The 22,156-nt window shown below is 38.1% G+C and overlaps 1 protein-coding gene across 1 annotated transcript; it reads right to left on the bottom strand.

Moving 5' to 3' along the window:
* Positions 1-854: 854 nt before the first annotated feature.
* On the bottom strand, positions 855-20,919 carry LOC140238020 (N-acetylated-alpha-linked acidic dipeptidase 2-like). The gene is made up of 17 exons (XM_072317981.1): positions 20,717-20,919; positions 16,725-16,881; positions 16,038-16,166; positions 15,368-15,496; positions 13,648-13,837; positions 13,008-13,098; positions 12,188-12,277; positions 11,854-11,939; positions 11,383-11,502; positions 10,900-10,982; positions 9,800-9,931; positions 7,179-7,264; positions 6,223-6,313; positions 5,234-5,486; positions 4,648-4,729; positions 3,414-3,506; positions 855-1,050 (listed from the first exon to the last, which is right to left on the bottom strand). The coding sequence occupies exons 1-17, from the start codon at positions 20,917-20,919 to the stop codon at positions 855-857; spliced, it is 2,211 nt and encodes a 736-aa protein (XP_072174082.1).
* Positions 20,920-22,156: the final 1,237 nt, after the last annotated feature.

Below are 22,156 nucleotides of genomic sequence, written 5' to 3'. Positions count from 1 at the left end.
TTAGGATATCTTCCTTTGAACATGGTCAAAATTTCTTTCCAATAATGAAAAATATCTGTGAATTTGACAACAACTGTTTACGAACCCTGACGACACCTTGAACACGCTACGTTCGCAAACATTCGTCGCTCAGTGAGATATTCCTTTACAGGACGTGAAATCGATTCGTTGTTAGATTTACCGTATGATCGATATTTCTTCACCTACATTGAATTTCATCCATTTTCCACTGTATAATTTTACCTATTCGAGTCAGACCTGTTTGAATTACAAGGTATCACTCATTGCTCTCTTTCTGAAAATACGCAGCAAAATCAAGTACTGTTGATATGAGAGAAGGAAACATCACTGGGACTCGTGCGACAAGAAAGACCCAAACATGGCTTGTGTTCTCACCAAGAAGGTGACTCAAGGGCGACATCAATACGTCTTCAAACAAGGTGACAACTTATTCGCCCGTAGGTCGCGGAGACATCTCCGTAACTTCTCCACATCGTCACCGGTAAGTCGTCATGGGTCTCCACAAGGTTGCGGTGATGTCTCGGAGACGTCGCGGACAAAAGTAGTCTCCGCATCTCTTAGCCGCAACAAAAGAGATGTCGCGGAGACGTCTCGGAGACCAGCTGGAGACTGAAAAAGTTTCTAAACACCCCAAGGAAAACGAGACCCGGGTTAAGTCTTCAGGAGACATCGCGGAGATGTCTCCGCAGCAAGCAAAACTCGAGTCACCACCTATAGTCTCAACGCCAATGAGACCCCCACTTAAACAAAGATCGACTAGAAGGATTAATGAAAATTCACAATGTTTGTTGGTATTCATAATCTAAGGTACTAAACGTTGGCCGACATGCATTTCATAACTGTGTGACGTCAGTCAGGGTGCTGGATGCTGATTGGATGGTGAATGCGATGATGGCCATCTGCTTCTCCACAGCTTTCCATCTCGTGACCTGGTCGGGGTCGTCGTCGATTTGGTATAAGGCGTCAACCAGAGCAGGAAAGGCGTCGCCAGCGTAATAATTGACGCTGCTTGGCGCGAATACCACGTGCCTACGTAGGAGTAAGCGGAAAATTCGACACACATGTCGTTTGAAAGTTTTAAGTATACAACTGTAAGTCTCTCGGGTTAACTCTAAAACTTTAATCTCAATTCCGAAGAGGTAATTATTATAAACGAAGAATATTGTCTTGATACGAAAATACGATTTACAGTGATTGAAGACAGCAGCACACATAAAACACAAAATAGTACCTGTCACTATATATATGTATATATATATATATATATATATATATATATATATATGAGTATGTATGTATAACGTGAAGCGGGCTTGGCCTTGTACGTGGTGGGTGCTGCATTATCTTTGGATATATGTGTGACGGAAGAATGACTTGCAGACGTTGCAGTGATGTTCACTATGGCCTTTATTTCCCAAGCTTTCGACTGTGTAACCAGCCTTTTTCAAGGGCTTGATGAGACATAGACATAATAGCAAAATGGCAACCAATTTGCATGCATTTGAACAGAATAAGGCAAAAAACAAGGCAAAAGAAAATCAAAGAAATCAAACAAATATAGACAGCAATATTACATTCACTACAACGGAAAGGCAGTATTATCACATACACTGCAACGTCTGCAAGTCATTCTTCCGTCACACACACACACACACATATATATATATATGTATATATATATATACTTATATATATATATATATATATGTATATATATATATATGTATATATATATATATATACTCCTAGATGGGTCATTTGGAAGACATTTCCATTTGTTTAATATGCAAATTTATTATATACATGTTCAATGGCAGTTTACGCAATGGAGACACGAAAATTGTCTCCTTAATGACCAGTTGTCTCCCTAATGAAGACACTTCCCCCCAATATGTCTCCCTAAGGTGCCAACTAGGGATATATATATATATATATATATATATATATTTATATAGATATATGTTATATAAAATCTATATTAAAAATATGCTTAAGAATGCATAAAATATGACACCATGATAGATCTCCACCACGGACGAACGTGTTTGAAATAGTGCTCTGACAAGTATTGAAGTTTAAACAGTACACCCGAGCAAAAAACAAAGTATACCGAACTCTGACAAATGCTTTCACCAAGGCCGAAGGATCCCCGGGGTATGCACCTATGGAGGATTCCAAGACAGACAAAACAACGACGGAAGAAGCTTTCGAAAACCGTTCCACGACTATCAAGAACGCTACTGAGAAGCTTCTTGCCGACGATATTTTGTTTGAAAACTAGTAAAATCCATTGAATCTCAGCTTGTGTCTACCTTTTGGGCTGCTTTCTGCAAGGATCTAAATAAAAGGAATCACTGGAGTTTGACAGGGAAACCCGAGACGCACAGATCTCCCCACTTTTGCAACAAGTTCAGGACCTCCAGACCGACATGGATGAGACAGAGCAATACTCAAGGCAAAATTGCTTACTATTTGTCGAAGCAGAGGAGAATAGGAACGAGTCCCAGTCATGAAATTTGAAACAACGGCCTAGGCATTGGGGTCCATTTATGATCCATAGGAACGGAATCACATCGACAGAAGCCATTGTCATCAGTTGAGCCATCGGCTAGGTCCCGTCGTTGACAAGAGTGTCTCCAAAGTCAACAGACAAGGTAAAGCGCCCTCGAAAAATCATGACAAAATTTGCCAACTATCGCAAATGAGAGACAGGATCCATTTAGGTCAAGATTCGATCCACGAAAGTACGGTGCGAGCAGCATTTTGCACATAATCGAATGATAACCTCACTTACCTTATGGCTGTTTTAGAGACTGAAAAGGATCTTGAAAAAAAACCCCACCTAAACCCCGAACGCAGGATGGTAGGATCCTTGTCAAAATCTCGACCTGCGAAAGAGTTACCGTCACGAGGGAAGGCCATGTACATGTTACAAAGTCATAAAGTGAGCATTGCATTTGAATGACTAAAGTCTAGCAAGTAAAGTTTGACAGAGTATCCTGACATTGGAGCTTCTATGTTATCTCCATAAATACATCGTTATGTTTTGCTTTTTGCTTTTTGCTTTTCAACAGTTGTATCACATATTCTCTTCGGACACAGTCGAAGTTGACAAAATCTGACCATTTTCGTGTATTGCCTGTTCATAAAGACTTTGAGATAGAGACGCTACATATATACGTATTGGTCAGGAGAAAGGAATTAGATAGAAAGTGACCACAGCAGATAACATTAAAACAAACAAATCGAATTGCCAAAATGCAATGTGTTGGAAGACTTTTAAGTCAACCAGCATCGATATTACTCTACATGAGCTCTGCGAGTTGGAGCACTAAACTTTACGATCTAAAAGTGAGTTGAGTTCGGATTAAGATGGATCGTGTAGCGCTTGCCTCAGCCATTTCCTGTCCGGAAGTCCAGCGGGATCGATGAATGCCCGCTCGAGTTGAATCATCTGGTCGTTGACTTGTCTAACCACAAAGGGACTGTTGAAGAAATGATATATAAGTACAGCCACTTATTAATATGTCTTGCAGTACGATAAAGGATAATATGATATTACGTTACCATTCTATTTTAATGATCTAATAATTGACTCGAATAGTAATGGCAACAATAATGAAAGCGATGAAGATTATGGCTATAGCCATTGATTTCTTTGTTCACAATGAAAGGAACGACCTCTCTACTGACGTGAGCAGTGCTCTCCATTAAGTCCCTGCCAATCCATTCAAATTCAAATAATTTTACTTCCATGCAAATTAATGCAGAGTAATATACATAACGCTTACATATGTAAGGAATTTTTGAAAGAATTTCAAATAACACAAACTTCAAAGATGTAATTGTGCAATTTAAGTAATATCATTTTTGCATTTCGATAATTGAACAAATAAGGAATTTTAGTTTTATGCTTATTAACCATTTATGGAAAAGAGAAATTTACAAGAGAAGCATAGGTTGTCAATTTTGTGAATTATTCTAGGAGATAAGGGCGAACTCGATCCATTGCTAAAAGAATCAGGATTCCATGAGATCTACTTCAGCACCTCGATCAAAAGGGAGAGTACAGATGTGAAATCTTGCCCCGAATGTTATCCTTTGCTGGTTTTAGACTTAACCTCTCCCTTTCCCTTTCTGTCTCTCTTTCACTGTGCCTCAGTGCCCTGGTTTTCAGTCACTTCTTTGAAATACTGGTTCGAGTATAACAGGGTCAGTTTCTAGCGACATACTACCAATAACCAAACAGGTAATGAAGACAAAATCATAGATTGGAGTGAGGCAAACTTCCTTTGAACCAGACCTTAAAAGATAAGCTGTATGGAAATAAATATCATAATCACATCATAGGCATTTTTTTTTCTTTTTGAAACATTATGCATCTCTAAATCATCATGCAAATGAGATTTTGTTTTTGTCAATATCCGACCGGAGAAAAAGTTCCACGTGACATGATTTGATCAGTTCCTTTATTGCTTCAAACGTCCACAAAAAAAAAAAAATATATATATATATATATAGGGGGCAAAAATACATTCATTCCGTAAAAAGTACCTGCTTAAGATATTGCAAAAAAAAAAAAAATACTGATTACGGTAGTGCGATCTCACCTGATTCTATACTTACTCGTTTTGATCGATTTCTTGAAGACGATTTTCAAAGTCTTCCGCCGCAGTTGTGAAATTAGAGAGTGCCGAGTAGACGTAATCTGTTGGGGAAACAGTGCTGTAATTCGCTATTAAAATGCCCTCGTTTTATGTTTAGAACTATGAGATTGATTAGCAGGTGATGGGAAGGCAATGGTGATGGCTGTGAATAGCTTCATGACCAATATTAGTCCTACCTACTGTGATTGCATCATTTCGTCTGAGAAATGGTTTTTCAGTCCTTGTTGCATTTATACTCTCTCTTAATCTGATAGTAAGCAGTCTGCTAAATCTAACTAGATCTAACTTGGGGAAACCGCAATTATAGTTTCTAGTGTCACTGAGCTTTTATGTCAATTTTTTTTTTTTTTATTCTGGGTTTTCATTATATTTTTCTTTCAAAATCTTGCTCATAAACCTTGAACTACGCACATGTCAAAGAAAAAAAATACCAACAACAACCTGGAAAAGAAATGGCTGGACAACACCAAAGATTCATTTCATTGCCTGATCAATCATGACAGATGGGAAGTAATGATCATACTAATTTTCTATTCCGTTCCTACCAAAAGTAATGCCGTTTGTTCTCATCTTGTCTCCGTATTCTTCATTCAAATTATCGATCGATGACGTCAGTTTGTTTGCATAGTCGAGACAGCCGAATGGCAGCACAGCGGAGTCCGCGAGATCTCGCGAGAATTCTAACATCACCCGGGCAACGGCCCGGTGGCGCCAAAAGTTCCAGTCGATGAACGTCTTTACGAGATAAAACGTCTCGTATACAGAGTGGTAGACGGGGTATGACGAAATGGACAGGCTCTGCGATACAAAACATTCTCTTAAGTCAATGATAACTTTCTGTCAATTGGTAGTCTGGTTAATCTGCTAGTAAGTTGCTTTGAATAATCTGAGACAAATGCTGAAAATCTCGAGTACTTCAAATCCTGTGTCAAATTTTGTCTCGTTTATCTACGAGAAATATGCGGGAAGAGGTAACGTAAAAAGTGGTACAGATGCCATAAAAGCTTGAAAGAATTTTAATTCAAAACTCTAACATGAATCCTTTTTGTTATGTTAAAACATTTTGGCAACTAGGTAAATAAATGTTCCCCTTTTCTTTTCTTTAGGTATCTATCATCTCAGGTCGTAATTTACGTATCACGATTTTTAAAAGTGTGCATTTATTGTCGTCGACATGTACTTTGCTTTGCTTTGCTTAGTGACAATGGCAATGTAGGCCTAATGATAGCAATGACAAAAACGACAAATCTACTCTTAAATTAGTACCAGCCCGCCACTGAGAATGAGTTCAAATGAAAAAAACCGTGAAATCACCAACTGATTTAATAATATGTTTATTTGAGTTTTATTCAGCTAGTGTCGGAATTGATTGGTGCACACAAGTCATCCGTGTTGTTTTCAAGAGATATACAATATTAGCACTCTCTGCTATCAGAACATTGTCGCCGTGTTATTGAACAAGAAAGATGACAAATCTGTGTTTATATCTTTTCTTTTTACTAAAATAATGATTATACTGGAAGTTTTAACTTACAAAATCATAAGTATATGTCAGGTCTGTACATGGTACACCAATTCGGTACATGAAAGGGGCGAAATCGCTACCAGATCCGAGCACGGGGACACTGCAACGAAAAACAAAGATAAGTATAAAACAATTATAAGATGAACAGCGCAAAAAAAAAAAAACAGTTTTAAGCATAATATCCCAGTACTATTTCATTTTTTCATCATACCAAGGTACAAATATTTACACCGTCACTCTTACTATTCGAAGTTTTTAAGGCTCGGAACCCGTAAAATTACATCATTGTTTTCCTGCACATACTCCACACTGAAATCAGGGTTTTCATCTCTATATGTAAGTTTGAAGATGGCTTTTAGTAGTGCCATTACTGCTTGCGATATTTACGTTGTTACAAACCTAAATCCATGCATATGAACTGTGAATGCAGAATACATTGAATTAGTGATAAGACAAGTGACATATGACTTGTTTCATGTGTGTGTTTGTGTATAATGTGTTTACATATGTGTGTGTGTATAATGTGTTTACATATGTGTGTGTGTATAATGTGTTTACATATGTGTGTGTGTGTATGGAGCACAAATTTGGAAACTTCTATTTGCAATAATTATTGGTTTAGATTTTGAACTCAGAAATTATTAAGTAGGCGATACACATTGTCCTAACAATGATTTGGTCTCATCAAACCAAGCTTGTCTCATCAGTGCTAAAACTTCCTTACCAACGGGTCCTGCCATTATCAAGACCCGCTTTATTACAATGCTCCCACACTAGTTCGAGTAAACAATCGAAAATCTGTGGCGAGAACCTTTTAAAGACAATGGTGTGTTAAAAAAGATTTTTTTTTTTAACAGTAATAATCATTGTAACTCAGTTATGTGTGTTTTTTGCTTTTATGAACACAAAGTGGAAAGCGAATCAAATCAAATCAAATCAAATCAAATTAATTATGATTGTCTTACTGGGGCAATCCATTGCCACTGCTGTCAGGGAAGCGCTCCCGCCAGAGATCGTAGACTGTACGTTCGCCCGTCTCCCCGTCAGGGACCTGTAAGGAGAATGAAATTAAACAATCTTGCAAACTAGTCTCATTAATCCAGTCGCTATCGCATGTAAACCAGAGGGACCACATGATTGATGATTAGGTGATTTATCATGATCATCAATTTTACATTGTAATTCTTTTGTTTAAATTAAACAGACAAGAACTATAAGCATCATCATCTATCTTGTTTAAAATGACAGTTTTCGTCACAGTCCCATGAGTGCAATCTTCATTCAGCTGTGTTAACAACACAATTACACATGTACGCAAAGAACAATAGTTTAGTCTGGCCGGTATTTCGGAAATTTGTGTATATTAACATCTCATTCAAAGTAATTCTCAAGCCTTTAATGATTTAAGATCACATTGAAAGATCCTTTAATATGCAAATATAATGGATATTTTTCTCCATTCATCTCTCTCTCTCTCCCTCTGTGCTTGCTTTGCATGCCAACATTCTGGCTTTGTTATTCTTAGATCTCAACATTGAATTTTGATGGCTATTATTTTCATGAAAATTCAGTTCAATTCTATTCATACAATGTATATCCTAGCTTTTCGTGATAACATGATAACATCACTTCACTCTGTTTTGTGGGCTAAAAAATCTGTGTAAGTGATACATTGTGAAATGAACAGAGTTTATACAACACTGCTTAAAGGTAGGGGATACCTTTTACAGACCTCCCAAAATGCAGCAAAACATTAAATATGAACCTCAGGGGACTTGTTTATGCCACTGCTGAGAAATTTGGAAGTCAACAGTTATCTACAATTTGAATAATGCACAAAACTCAACTACTCAGTAGTTCTGTGTGTCAGCCACACTTAAGCCTTTTTGTTGCAGTCTTCTGTATTTTTTTTTAATCTATAAACACAAATCTAAAAGTATAAGAGCCGATGTAATAACATATAGAGTGTGTGGCAAGAATGTATATAGAAATGTTTGTAAGTTTTGATGAACTTTCTTCACAAAATATACATGATGGACACACATGCAGTGTATGGGTCTGCAAAGGTAGCCTAGTAATGTACTGGAATTTACGGTGAGCCCCGAAAAAAATTCAATAAGTCAATAAAAATGTACTAAATGTTACCTTCCACTTTCAATACTTTATGGGAGTTTCTAAAATGATACTTTCTTCAACATACCACTGTATTTATACAACTCTTCATTTAAGGCATGCAAATGGGATTCCCTACCTTTAAACAATATAATTACGAAAAATTGCAACGAATCATCAAAACAAGCAGAATTGGCTTTTACGTCACGTATTGGTAACCTATACTTTACAGGCTTTGCTTCTGTAAGTGTCCCTTCATTATGATTTACTATATTTCGCTACATCGAGTAAAACTGTATCATTTTATATTGTTTCATATCTCTGCGAAGGTTTTTGCTATGTTGTTTTATAATACCCATTGTTTATGTCTGTTATGGAACATCTAATCAGATAAAAAAACAAGTGAAAATGAATATTATGTTACTACTTCAAACGGCCACAGAACAGATAGTTGGAACAAAGGCTTTGAACAATAATATTTGCATTATGTTCTCCCATTTTGCGGGATGCAAATAAATTGTTATCTATTTGAATTGAAAAAGTAAACAATTTTCATGAAGTTTCGAGTCACGGCACGTTCTAAAATCTACTGGTACCTCTTTGGGGGGAAAAAAACTTTGCTAACCCGTGTCAGTACTACCTTTGGTTGCAAATCATTGAATTATATAAACATTCCGTCAATAAGCCCCCCCCCCCCTTTTTTTTTTTTTACACATTTGTCCTTTTAAGTCGTTTGCTGTAATCTTTGTGAATTTTAATACAGAATGTAGAATTTTGAAGTAAATAAAAAAATGGCGAGCAAAGTTTTTTTCATGATTTCTGGCTATCCCGAAAGTAAAGTCTTGATATTTCAGTTTCAGTCGATCGGGTAGTCTGAACCATTTGTTTGCTTGTTTCTTACCAATTTATTTTGTCTGAACTGAGGGCTCTTTCATAATGAATTCGTCCACTGAAAAAATATGGCGCTATTCATTTTGGAACATTTTGGTACTTTGAATCAGAATAATGATGTACTTAATGTCTTGTTTATGCGTTAATGTCATGTATGTGCTTGTTTCTTACCAATTTTTTTTTTTTCAATGTGTATCTGAACTGAAGACTATTTGATAATGGATTCATCCATTGAAACAGTATGGCGCTATTCATTTGGAACAAAAAAAAAAAAGGCTGGTTCTTTGAATCAGAAAATGGCGTACTTTCTGACTTATTTTTTATGGAACAACATGCTTTGAGTAGCTGTCACATAGAAAAGCTCACAGAGTATGGGCTTCTCTTTGACATGTGTGTGTGCTTGTGCGTGGGTATGTGTGTGCGTTTGTGTGTCTCTCTGTGTGTGTTTGAAGATGGGCTGTGAGCAGTTTGAGACAATAACGTTTTACCAGGGAGGTGGTCTCACCTCTCTGGTTTTAGACAACCTTCATTTCACTGGTCCTTAAAAACAAAGACGTGTCTGTAGATGCACATTACTTGGTACCTTCTTGGTGGCCTCGAAGAGTGCTTGTTGCAGAAGAGGCGTGGTCTTGGCTCGGAACGTGTTGTTCCCATTGACGGCAATGTCGGTGTTGATGTAGGCCACCGCACGCTCACCGAGCACCTTCTGGTATTCCTGTGTCCGGAGAGATGTACTAGTATACGGATTCAGAAACGACCACGCTAATACCATGTCTTGATTCAGTGAACTCGAAAAAAAAAAAAGTTACGGTGCGAGAGCTAATCTTTACATGGTAGAACTACTTAATTTATCTATAGACACCCAACAACCAAATTACCAGCATTTAACATGGTTGTGTACTCTTTTCTGATAATTTGTCATAGTCATTCGCCTTTAAATATGGTATACAGTACACTCCCGTTATAACGAACACGGTTATAACGAAATTCCCGTTTAATCCAACGAAGTAAAAATTAAAGCTGCAACATTAACCACTACGTATTTCTATCGTTTATTGTTCGGTTACAACGAAATTTCGATGTAACGAAAGAAAAACTGCCGGTCCCGAAGACTTCGTTGTAACGGGAGTCCACAGTATAACTTGATTATCTTCCCAATTGGAGGTTTTAATGTGTGTTTTACGTGAGTGCACTTGCATCTGAATGACAAATGTTTCCTTGAATCTACTCATGTCTCATCAACATCAGTCTTAATCAATATGCATATGTTGCTCTGATGAGGAGGTCCTAGCTACGAGCTTAGTCACCTGGAACCTAGTCTGCGCGTGTGAGACATTGCTATGTCAAGCTCGAGCAAGCGGTCGACTCATCAGAAACAACCATTTTCACAAAAGTAAACAAGTAACCTGAGTCAGTAAACGGAAATATCAATGTACCACAACTGAGGCAACTGAGTTTACTGAAACCCTAACAGGCGCTCTGCGAATGAGCTCCAGCAGTCGTCATCTCACTGGTTTAGGTACCTCGGGACTGAATGACTTAGACACAAGATGCTGGCAGCGCGTGCGATTGCCGTATGGAGGGAAACACTCAAAGTGCGTTCATTAAAATCACTTCAGTATATAAAGATGGAGATAGAAGCTGAACTGCATACGATATCTGTGTGGACAGCTTTATTCTCACCTCCACGAACTCGGTTGAGCCGAGAAGGCCGTACTCTTCAGCACCCCAGCTGCAAAACATCACTGTCCGCCGAGGGCGCCAGTCTTGAAAAGTTTGGGGACAAAATGAGAAGGAATGCTCAATGTTATTCTGATACCACAACAACCAGACATCATAATAATTCTTTTTTTTTAATACATTTGTATTTGCTTCTGAAGCTGGAGAAAGTGTAACAAGCAAAACGAAAGTAAATGCTCGTTGTCCGCTGCATACCAGAATTATGGAATCAAAGAATCCAACAAGCTCGATATGTTTCACCTTTTACGTCTCTAGTGCATTTGCCAATAAGACGTTATAGATTTTCGGAACTAGTACGTTAGGTCCAGTACCACAAATTACACTTCTATTTTAATTGCTATTTGAGTGATTGATTGCAATTGATACTTTTAAGAATCATTCCTGGTAAAAGTACAGGGAAGACACAATTTTTGTAGGTTAACCAACCTTTCTTCAGCATCTCGCCGTAGACACGCGCACTTTCCATGAGGACCGCCGTGCCACTGGACGGGTCCACAGCACCGTACACCCAAGCGTCTCTATGGTTACCCATCAGTACGTACCGATCTAGAAGGGAAATCAGGTGGAGTTGGTTTGAACGTTGAATTGGGAATATCCCGTATTGGCTTGTTTAGCCAAACTTTTCAGGATGTCCACTCGAAGAAGTAATGTGGTTTCTTTATGTTTATTCACGTCGGTTCTTTGGAGACAAAATGAGTTCTACTATTGCGATTTTAGGATGATTGATCGACTAATTAATTTTTTTCTCTCTTTTAGTCTCTGTTCCTTGAGACACATCGTACAAATACATGAACAATAATTGACAAATATCCCCACCTGCCGGTGGTATACTGCATTTCTTGTCGTGGTATGAAGTAGTAATTTTATGGGAGTTTGATTATCAAGCGTCCCACTCACCTGGTTCAATGGCTCCGTTGATGATGCCTATGACGTCATAAGTGGTTCGAATCTCCCTTGAGGTGTGAATACTCATCCGCACCTTCCTGTGTATGATATGTATTTTTCAACTGAAACACAACTAAGCACCACTAAGACGGAGCTGCTGCGAATACAGGCAAATAACCTCACACTCACACCATAACATAAATTACTGATTCAGGTACAATGCAGATTATTAAAGGTAGACTTAGTGTGAATGATTGTACATCCATCAGATTTCTTAGCATTCTCAAAATGATAGCAAAATAATGGTTTCTCACGCTGTTTCCCCGAGATCTGTCCAAACACTCACCTCTCTGGGTTGACAAACCCGGGTCCAAATCGATAGGTGACATCCAGGTGTCCCCGCCAGCTAGCATGTACTTCATCTCCAGTCATTTCGCTCCAATGAGACGGACGAATAGAGGCGGGGTAATAAAAAAAAAAAAAAGAAAACGAAAGTTTTAGCAGCATTTTTGTGGACGTGAAAAGGTCGAAACTTAGCTACTCGTGTCGGTACATATCATGAACAAACAAAAAAAGGAAAAAAAAAAACCCAACAAAAATCCCCAAACAAAACAGGCACACCAATGATAATCTGAATACATTTTAACATGAAATTGAACCGGATTCCCCCTTCTCTCTTTTTTTTTTTTTTTTTTTTTTTTTTTTTTTTTTTTTTGAGGGGCCATTCCAATACCTGTGTTGATACAAACACTCACACGACACTAACAGTTCTTATCAAAATTACATTTTTCTTGGCCTGGAAATGGTATGATGAACAAAACAAAATTCACAAATAACACGCAAAAGTCACACCATGTCTGTTCACAAAGCAAAAGATCCAGCATTTAAGGGGGTATATAAGTTTTATATATATATATCATATTCTTTTTGGGGGATGGATGAGATTCAAGAATTCTGCACAGTCATTCAAGATACTGTGGAAAACTTGGGGAAAATTCTAGGTACATCCGTCAGAAGAATGGGTAATAATTTTCGTCAAGACCTTACCATCACAATAATTATCACATTCAGAAGTACGGAAGATGGAGTGAGAATGATAATGAGCAACCATACTCATAATTGATAATGTTGATATGTAAACCCAGAGATACACTCGTAAGTAATACCTGAGAAGATAGCGAGCGTCTCCATATCCGATAGGATGTACTGGAATCGTAGGCAGTGCCGTCTCCTCGTCATTAATACGGTACATGTACGCTGGACGCGAGAGAAAAACACACTAAAGACCACTTCAATATCATTATGTATATTGCATCTCCTAAAACTTTCGTCGGGTATAGGACTTTAAACCTCATTCAACAATACCAACAAATGCAATCATGCACGACAAATTTTGCAGCTTTATTTTATTTATTTATTTATTTATTTATTTATTTATTTATTTATTTATTTATTTATTTATTTATTTATTTTTACCGAACATGGACAGCATTTAATTCATTCCTATCTCGTTTCTCTGAAAGCTCGGCCAGACACGATAAAAACACTTTCAACAAACTCGCTGAGCTTGGTATAAAAGCATCTGACTTAGGTATGTGATAAGTACAGGAAATATATAGACGTCGCATCGATCATGTCACTGGATTTAAAATGTGCTTTACCGCCAAAATTTATTCCCTATCTCTCTTTCTCTTTCTCTATCGCTCTTGCATGGTGAAAATTACTGAGAAGTACTGTAACGCACATTCTTTGTATAGTGTCAAGAAAACTTTGATGTTCTTGTCAGGCACCACTGACAGTTCTTACGTTTCGCCGGATAGCCGGGTGTAACCGGATCGCCCTTGGCATCGCTAACGAAGGTATTCCCCCGCTGCGCTCCGGTATCCGGCAGCCACCAGTTGTCCGGATAGACCGAAATGTCTCCATCGATTGCGTAATCGGCGGGATCGGAATAAAGAATGATTCCAATGGCGCCCGCCGCTTGAGCGTTTAGTACCTACAGAGGAACATTCAACGCATTAATCCTCTCTCCAAACATGACATTTTTGTTTTGTTGTTGTTGTTGTTGTTGTTGTTGTTGCTGGTAATTGCGCTGTTACTCAGTTTGGAATATACTTGATGGTGGGAATTAAACATCCTCACATGTGTTCAAAGTAAACTTGTGGCAAACCCCCAAAAAGGAGCAGCAGAAGCGATGTAAGCAACACTTGTATCATCCCTATAACGCTAGATGTAATATCGATCTTTCATTTTACAATGTTTAACCCTATACATGTGCAATATCCACCTTAAAGGACAAGTTCACCTTCATAGACATGTGGGTTTTGTGAATGCAGCAATATTAGTAGAACACATCAGTGAGAGTTTGAGGAAAATCGGACAATCCGTTAAAGTTTTGTAAAATTCTCTTTTTATTTTCCTTATATCGTTGTACGCATATGTCATCATACACTGTATTAGTCTTTTCATCCAGCAGTGACTGCGCAGATACTTTAAAAATTCATATATTGTCCGATTTTCCCCAAACTTTCACTGATGTGTTCTACTCATATTGTTGCCTTCACTCAATCCACATGTATGTGAAGGTGGACTTGTCCTTTAAATGTAATAGAGCAGTCAACCGTAATGCAAACTTGATTTAATATCGCCCCTGCATGTTGTATCTTTTTAACTTAAATGTAATATAAACCCTAAATATAATAACCTTTAACCCTAAATATAATAGCATCTATAAATGTAGTAACTTCAAACCTTAACATATAATATTGCCCCTGAATGTAATAACCTCTACTAGTGTAATATCGACGCATACTAGTAATGCAATAATTCTTCTGATGTGTGTTGTGTATGAGGGCTGCAAGTAAATCAAGCTACGCTTAGGCTGTAGCCCTTCTGTATAATCCATCGTATTGCTGTACATTGTAAAGGCAATGACGAAACAAATATTTTGTTAAAAGCTTATGTACATGAATATGTATACATGTACATGTATGTTCATTGTACAATGATTATACAGGAACCAATAAATCAAATCAAATCAAATCAAATCAAATCAAACTTTTAACGATAAATGTAATTTTGATCATAAATCGTGGTCAAAGGTCATTATATGTATTTCTGCATCTTTGGAAACTTACCCCCGATCACCGCTATATTTTGTATACATTTATACCATGTCAAATTGATAATTTCAAGAAGTATTTTCACGATCAGACATCATGGCTACGCGAATTGGAGTCAAAGGTCAAAAGACTTTATATCTGTATCTTTGGAAACACACGTCATGCCCTGTTGCCCCCATATTTTGTATTTAGTGTCATACGATATTTGGAGCTAAAAGTTATTACACTTAGAGCTGTCTCAAATTGTGAAATTAGGATTGAATGTTATTGCATTTTTTGGGGGGAATAGGGTTTAATCAAAATCAAATTAAGAATGAAATTTATTACATTTAGGATTGAAATTACACTCAGCGTTGTTAATAAATCATAAAGGAATTATACACCACTGAGTCGCTCTCCTTTACCTTGTTCCCACGAAACACCTTTCCGTATCTAGCGATGGCGATGCAGCCTGTGATGTTGATATCAGACCTGTTCTTAGCCAGAAAGTCAAAGTCTTCTGACCGTGCGTAGTTCACGTACACAAGGGGCCCCTGGAGATAAAGATATCCCGATACATAGCAAGACTTAGCGACGATAAATGATATGTTACGTGTACTCAGTGCGAATAGAAACAAAGCTAAAACCCAAAAGAATTAAATTGCCCACTGCAACTTCTTAAGCGAGTTGTGGACAACTCAATTTCAAATCTCATCAAAATCGACAACTGTCTGGTTTTAATAAAATCTGACAGGGTGATGGTAACTAGAATCACGTACTTCACATTGGCATTTTGCATGCGGCAAAACGCACCATACCACGCGAAAGCACTTCACCACTGTTTACGAGCGACGCCTCCATGCACTCGCAAAGGTGCATCCCAACTAGGAAACGCATTGGAATAGTCGATGTTTTGATGGAGAATAAAGACTCCTGGTCAAGTTTATTTATCAACCACAGATAATTTGACCTGGTTTTGGAATCTTTGAAATTCAAAACTCCCATTCCGTATAGACTTCCGATCCTCTCGGCTTTGAAATCACGTAAATATTTTCCTCGCTTTGCCGACGGACTTAATGCAAGAACAAGACTCACCTCTGGCTCTCCTTTTGCCGAGTAGGCGTTGAAAGGCGGAACGACATCCGGGTGATCATCCTCGGGTCGAAGAATCGCCTCATGTAGGGCTGTGGTGAAATTAACCTCTCCATTCTCCGTTATCATCACCTGTATTTACATTTTGTTTGTTTGTGTATTTGTGTTGAACATTGCAAGAAGGGGAAAAACCACGAAGCACTTAGTCGCTTTGTGATGAACCATGCATGAACATAATTCGTAGTTTTCCTTCAGGTAATAGGAAGTTATAAGGTGTTAAGAATTTGTTTATTCTTTGGCAAACAAGCAACACTTTGAGCATTTTAATTACTGTTGCTAACTACGCGACTTATTCAATATCATAAGTACTGGTTATGACAACCTCTTCGGGCAAATATTTAATGACCTGTAAAAGAAAGGTCATGTACATGTGTATGTGCATTTGTTTTTCTTGCAAGTACAGTAGTAATGAATAGAGCATTACGTTATGCTTTTCTTCTATTCGTATATCCATGCACAATCACATTAAAAAAAATGGATTATACAAAGTTGGTGTTTCAAAGTTTGAGAGAAAACTGTACACTATTTACGTATTATTTTACTTGGGTCTTTCCGTTAAAAAAAAAAGAAAAAAAAAAGTAGAAGCCTAACTCAATGAGTATTTGATTTAGAATGTGTGAAATACCCTACTTTGTTCGGATTATTCGTATCCGGATAGGCAAGAAGGACGTCATAGGCGAGTAGCCGAACCGAATCGAACCCGTAACTCGTCCATTGCTCCACCAGCATCTCAGCATTCTCCTTTTCTGCCGCGGTTCCGGCTAGATGAGGACGGCTGGTGAGACCCCTGTAAATTGGCAGAGAGGATATTTCCAGGTCAATGCTTTTTACAGCTAAAGTCAATGTTTGAATTGTTTGATTTATAGAGTGGTTTAGTTTGATTACAATTTTGGGAGGTCATCTTAACAGCAACGTCAGAACTCTTCCCGTTCCCCTGACGTGACAACACCTATATTCTTCTTATAACAGCGACATACTTTTATTCTGTTTGTTTCCATTGCATTTTCCACTACTTTATTGATTTATTGCTTTATTGTTTTATTGACTACGAATAACGAGATATACTCTTGATGGTGTTAGGATGACCTATATGTATCTCAATCCTGTTCTCGCAAACCTTACGCACACACTACCTTCGCTTTATGATGATCGTATTTCTTTTACTTTATTTGATAGGTTTTCTTAAATATCTAAGTTAATTTACTTGTTTTTTCTTTTTTTTTAATATTCTTCCAACATCGAATGCGGGAGGTTCGTTGCAAAGCTTCGTTCCAGTGTATGGTCCGGGTAATTTGTGACGCGCATTTCAACCGTGGCATATAGCTAGTGTATAAGATTCCTGAATCCTGACACTCGGTCGCAGGAGCCGAGTTCGAATCCAGTCCACTGCTTACATCCTTGTATAAGATTTACTACCCTCGATGTCCCTCTCAACCCAGGTGTATGAATGGGTACCCGACAATGCTAGGGTAATGATGATAATGGCACGGCCCGCTGTTATAACATCGTCAACACTGAAGAGGCTACCCTTGATAAAGGAAGACCATATATCATCATTATCATTATTAATCGAAAAGGCAAAATAAATCAGTTTCAAGTTCATTTGAAAATATGACCCAGGAAAGTGAAGAAAGTGTTGGGTATCTATCGACCGTCTTAAACATATGGTCTACACAATTTTCATATGAAATTAAGCAAGCATTTTTCATCGTCGAAATGATTGCAAAATAGGGAAGAAGTTCTCCCCCCCCCCCCCCGGCCCATGTTTCCTAAATCTCCGGTAAAGAAAGGGGTACTTTTTGCGCTAAGAAATCCAACCCGAGAATAAATTGTTGTTTGTGTGTGTGTGTATGTTTTGTTTTTTTTTCAATGGGTGTATTTGACTTCCACTGTTTCATGTTCATTCGCGTGTGTGTATATGTGTCTATTTGTTACTCCGTCTTTTCAGTGTTCTTCCAGTCCTTTTTATCTCCCGTGCATTAACTTATTTTTTCATTGATGTTGTTTACCAGATTGGCCCACACACTGCAAGTTTTGTCTTTTTAGTGGTCCCTCCATTTTTCGTACTTTGCGTATTGTTTATTCTATTTCCATCGCTTCAGATTTTATGACAATATATAATTACTATACGGTTCCACAATATTATTACTGTACACTCTTTTCATTTTTCGTTTTGCTTCTGAAACCTCATTCTCTGTTACCAAAGAAAAAAATGTATATGTTCTTGTCGAAAAATGAAATAAAATTTGAATTGAATGTCAGTCATGAAAAATCCGCAATGTCAGCTTGATGAAAACAACCCCTCAGAAAACGAAAAGAAAAATGGTTGAATAAGTGGCTAATGACGTTGAATGCCATTAAAAATGTAGCTCATTTTGAGACTTCATTTTTTTTCTGTCCATGATGAGGAACTAAAGTTGCTTTCAGCACGTTCAGTGTTGATCCAAAAGCACGTGCATATCTTTGGGTGAATAACATTTATAGTCATGGTAGTCTGTCATTAAGGACATCTGAGCGGAGTTTAAAAGGAAGACAGAACCTTCTTGCAAATTTCAGGACTAAATTTACACAAGTTGGTTTACCTGGACACGAACACGAAAGCCACTAAACCTGTAATGCATTTTATAGATATATTTTGATATTTGATTTTCTTAGCAGTCTTGTCATGAACATACATGTCATAGGTGTCATTTGCTTGATCGCCAATTGCGATTAAGAACCCCCAAGCTTCAGCTATATTCCTAAGCTCACTATCGAAAAACGTGGAGAGTATGAAATGTTAAACCTATTAACAATATACAACAAAGGTTGGACGTGTTTTCTTGGACACGACTTGATTTTAGATAAAACATAAGAAAGAAAATCAAACTCCCGATGTACAAACTATATCAATATACCAATAATAGCATGATTTCAATACAACACTCTTTCACCGCATTATTGTGTTCAGAGACATAAATGATTGCTTTGAACATTTACATCTATTGGTTTTGGGGAAAAAAAGTGATTAACTGCAAACGATGTTACATGCGGGTGTATGATACAGGTAAAAACGTTTGCAGGGAACGCGTAGATACAACCAAGGTTTAGAATGCTCTCATGGCAGACACAGTGGCCCAGAACATATCCGTTTTCTTTGAAGTTTCCGCTGATAGGTTGTTGATGTGTCATATACCCTATATTATTCGATCCACATCTGCCGGACTTGCATATAGGTCATCGAATCATTGCTGTCCAAACGAGATTCCAAACATATGGCCCGAATTCACGAAGGTGGTATAATTGAAACCATGGTTTAAACCATGGACAAAGACCGTAGTTTTGTATAGGGCGCCAAGTGTCGCATGGCCTATTTCGTTACGAAATCAGTCATTTCGTCGACCGAAATGATCATTTCGTCATTTTGTCGACGAAATGACTGATTTCGTAACGAAATAGGTCAGTCATTAAAAGGTCACGTTAATCACAGGCAAAGCGAAGCTTACTTTTCATCTACTTTACCTGGGCATTAGGCCCTTTACCTTTGCGTTGGTGTCATTGTATAGTGAGCGTGATATTGTTTCACTGACAAATTCGAGTGTTGTGATAATTGAAAAAGGCGGACTATCAACTCCGCGGAACCAAGTGCTAGTGTGTAACAGTAGTCTTCTTGTAATTAAGGACTGATCATTTTACCGTTACATTTACTCTACAAAATGAAAAAGTGTAGTGCAGTTTACAGATGTTACATTTGTTGTTATTCTGTGTAAATGGATCGCACGTTCAATCTGTCTTGTAATAGACAAAGTTACCTTGTGTTACATACTCGCTTAGTCTGTTATGAGGCAGTTAGAGAGATCGCTTACTGTCAAAAGATTAGTCAAACCGCGCCTGACTTTTATGCAACATCTGCATTTTAAAGGACGGGAACTTTAAACAATGTCCATTTTTTCCATTGTGTAGCATTGAAAGTGACACCTAATATGGATAAAAAGCGCATTGGAAGATGTTACTGCATGCATCTGTTCAGTCCAACTGGGAACATTGTTTTAACGATGTCGACGGCCTGTCGATGTGGATGTTTTGTTTTTTTTCGTTGAAAAAAAAATTAATTCGAACAGCCCAATTGCACAAAGTAAAGCTGTTGCAAACGAATTACATCACAAAATGTTTGACATTTTCTTACTTTTATTGCGTAAATGTAATGCCAGACAATATCTGAACGCTACTGTTGTTTGTTTGATTTCTGCAGTTTTGTCGAGAGACATGATTGCGACCATTAATCAAAAATGACCTAATGGTGAACGAAATGATATTGTGAATAATTATTGTTATTGACATCATCACATAGACTTATGACTCGTTGAGTGATTTGTTGCATTCTGATATACTTTACGTAATATCACCGTAAATTCATTGCATCTTATTAACGCCAAAATAAAAGCAAAAACATGCAAGAGATCGCAATCATCAGTAAAGCTTAACCCGAATGGTGATGAAATGACGCATTGTGAAGGTAAAGGGGGACCAAATGAGAATATGCATTATGAGTCTGTAAATGTTTGGAACCCGCGCAGTATTGTGACTCTGCGTTTCGGTCAATTAAGTTTTAAGACGATTCCTCACTTCCAGGACCCACATACCTCAGGTTACTTTCTATGTTTTCCGCACTGCATTCTTCGATCATGAGCTGTCCGATGTCCCCATTTTCGACGACGGAGATGGAAGGGCAAGCATCGTCTGCGATCCCGAAGTGACCGATGAGGATTCCAATGGCGAAGAGGATCAGGGCGACGACGACCCAGATAATGTGAACGAAGAGAATGTTATCACGGTGAAGATTCATGGTCAACTTTCAAAATCGTCAGCGTTGACCTGGTGTGCCGTCACGCGTATCTGCTGTATCTGGTGACTGTGTAAAGAGTTATAAGACAATTTCCTGCAGCGCATCCCCTTGCATTCACAGTTCAGCGCCAAGCGGAACAAAACGGATGTGTCGCCTACCCTGCACCCAGGGGCTGATTTTACAGAGCACGCCAACGATTTGCGAATCATGCGAATACCGAAAAGAATGGCAAAGTCCAACGCTCGTATTTTAGTCTGCAAAAGATCGCCAAGCCTACGCGGAGGTTTGAAAGCGTCACCAACTGTTCGTGGGTATATAGTTCGGCGGTAGATAATTTTTTTTTTTTTTTTTTTTTTACATTTCTTGCGAAAAGTTTTCCCCACACTGGGTCCTTATTTGCTTGTGATTTGTTTTTCGATCTTGAAAATGCATTGAAAGCTTCGTCATGTGTAAACGACATACGCAAGACGTGAGCGATGTTCGCAAAATCTTCGTGAAACCCCAACAGATGTCGACAGTTTAGAGAATGTCTCACGTATGTTTCGTGAAATTCACGAAGTTCTTCCGATCATTAAAGGCCTGATTTCACGGAGCACGCGAACGGTTTGCGAAGGACGCGGAATGGCAAAATCCAACATTCGGAAAAGTTTTTCTCCGAATGTGTTCGGACAATGAAGCCGAAAACCATTCTTGCGCAATTTGTGCGTAGTTCTCACGACGTATGTGCGAATGTCGTGTGTACCATACATCCACAATCTTTTCGCGTACTTTTTGAGACATTCTCACAAACATTTAGCGCATGTTTGGGGGACGTTTGAACTCGCTAAAACTCATGGCCATGGTGTTTTACTTCAAAGTGACTTAATTTGATTTAATTTCATATATTAGGTTCGGTACAAATTGAAATCATAAAGACATCTACACAATAACAATTATATCGTAACAAAATTTTAAAAACCCAAAACATAATGTTAAACCTCCCCCCCCCCCCCCAAAAAAAAAGTCACAAAATTCAATTAAATGACTCTCGAGTACGCCGAAATCATAACTTAAAATGTAGATAACATGTTGGGGAACTTACAGTAAATCAGTTGCTTGTGGGGTGGTCCTCAAAAGAGAAGTCGGCACACAGAGACACACACAGACAGACAGACAGACAGACAGACACATACACACACAACGAGCGTGTGTGTGTTGTGTGTGTATTCCAGACGGATTTTCGCGTATTTTGTTACTG

This window comes from Diadema setosum, chromosome 1 (genome assembly GCF_964275005.1).
Source record: "Diadema setosum chromosome 1, eeDiaSeto1, whole genome shotgun sequence".
Lineage (NCBI taxonomy): Eukaryota > Metazoa > Echinodermata > Echinoidea > Diadematoida > Diadematidae > Diadema > Diadema setosum.
This window is presented reverse-complemented; position numbering and strand designations above follow the sequence as displayed.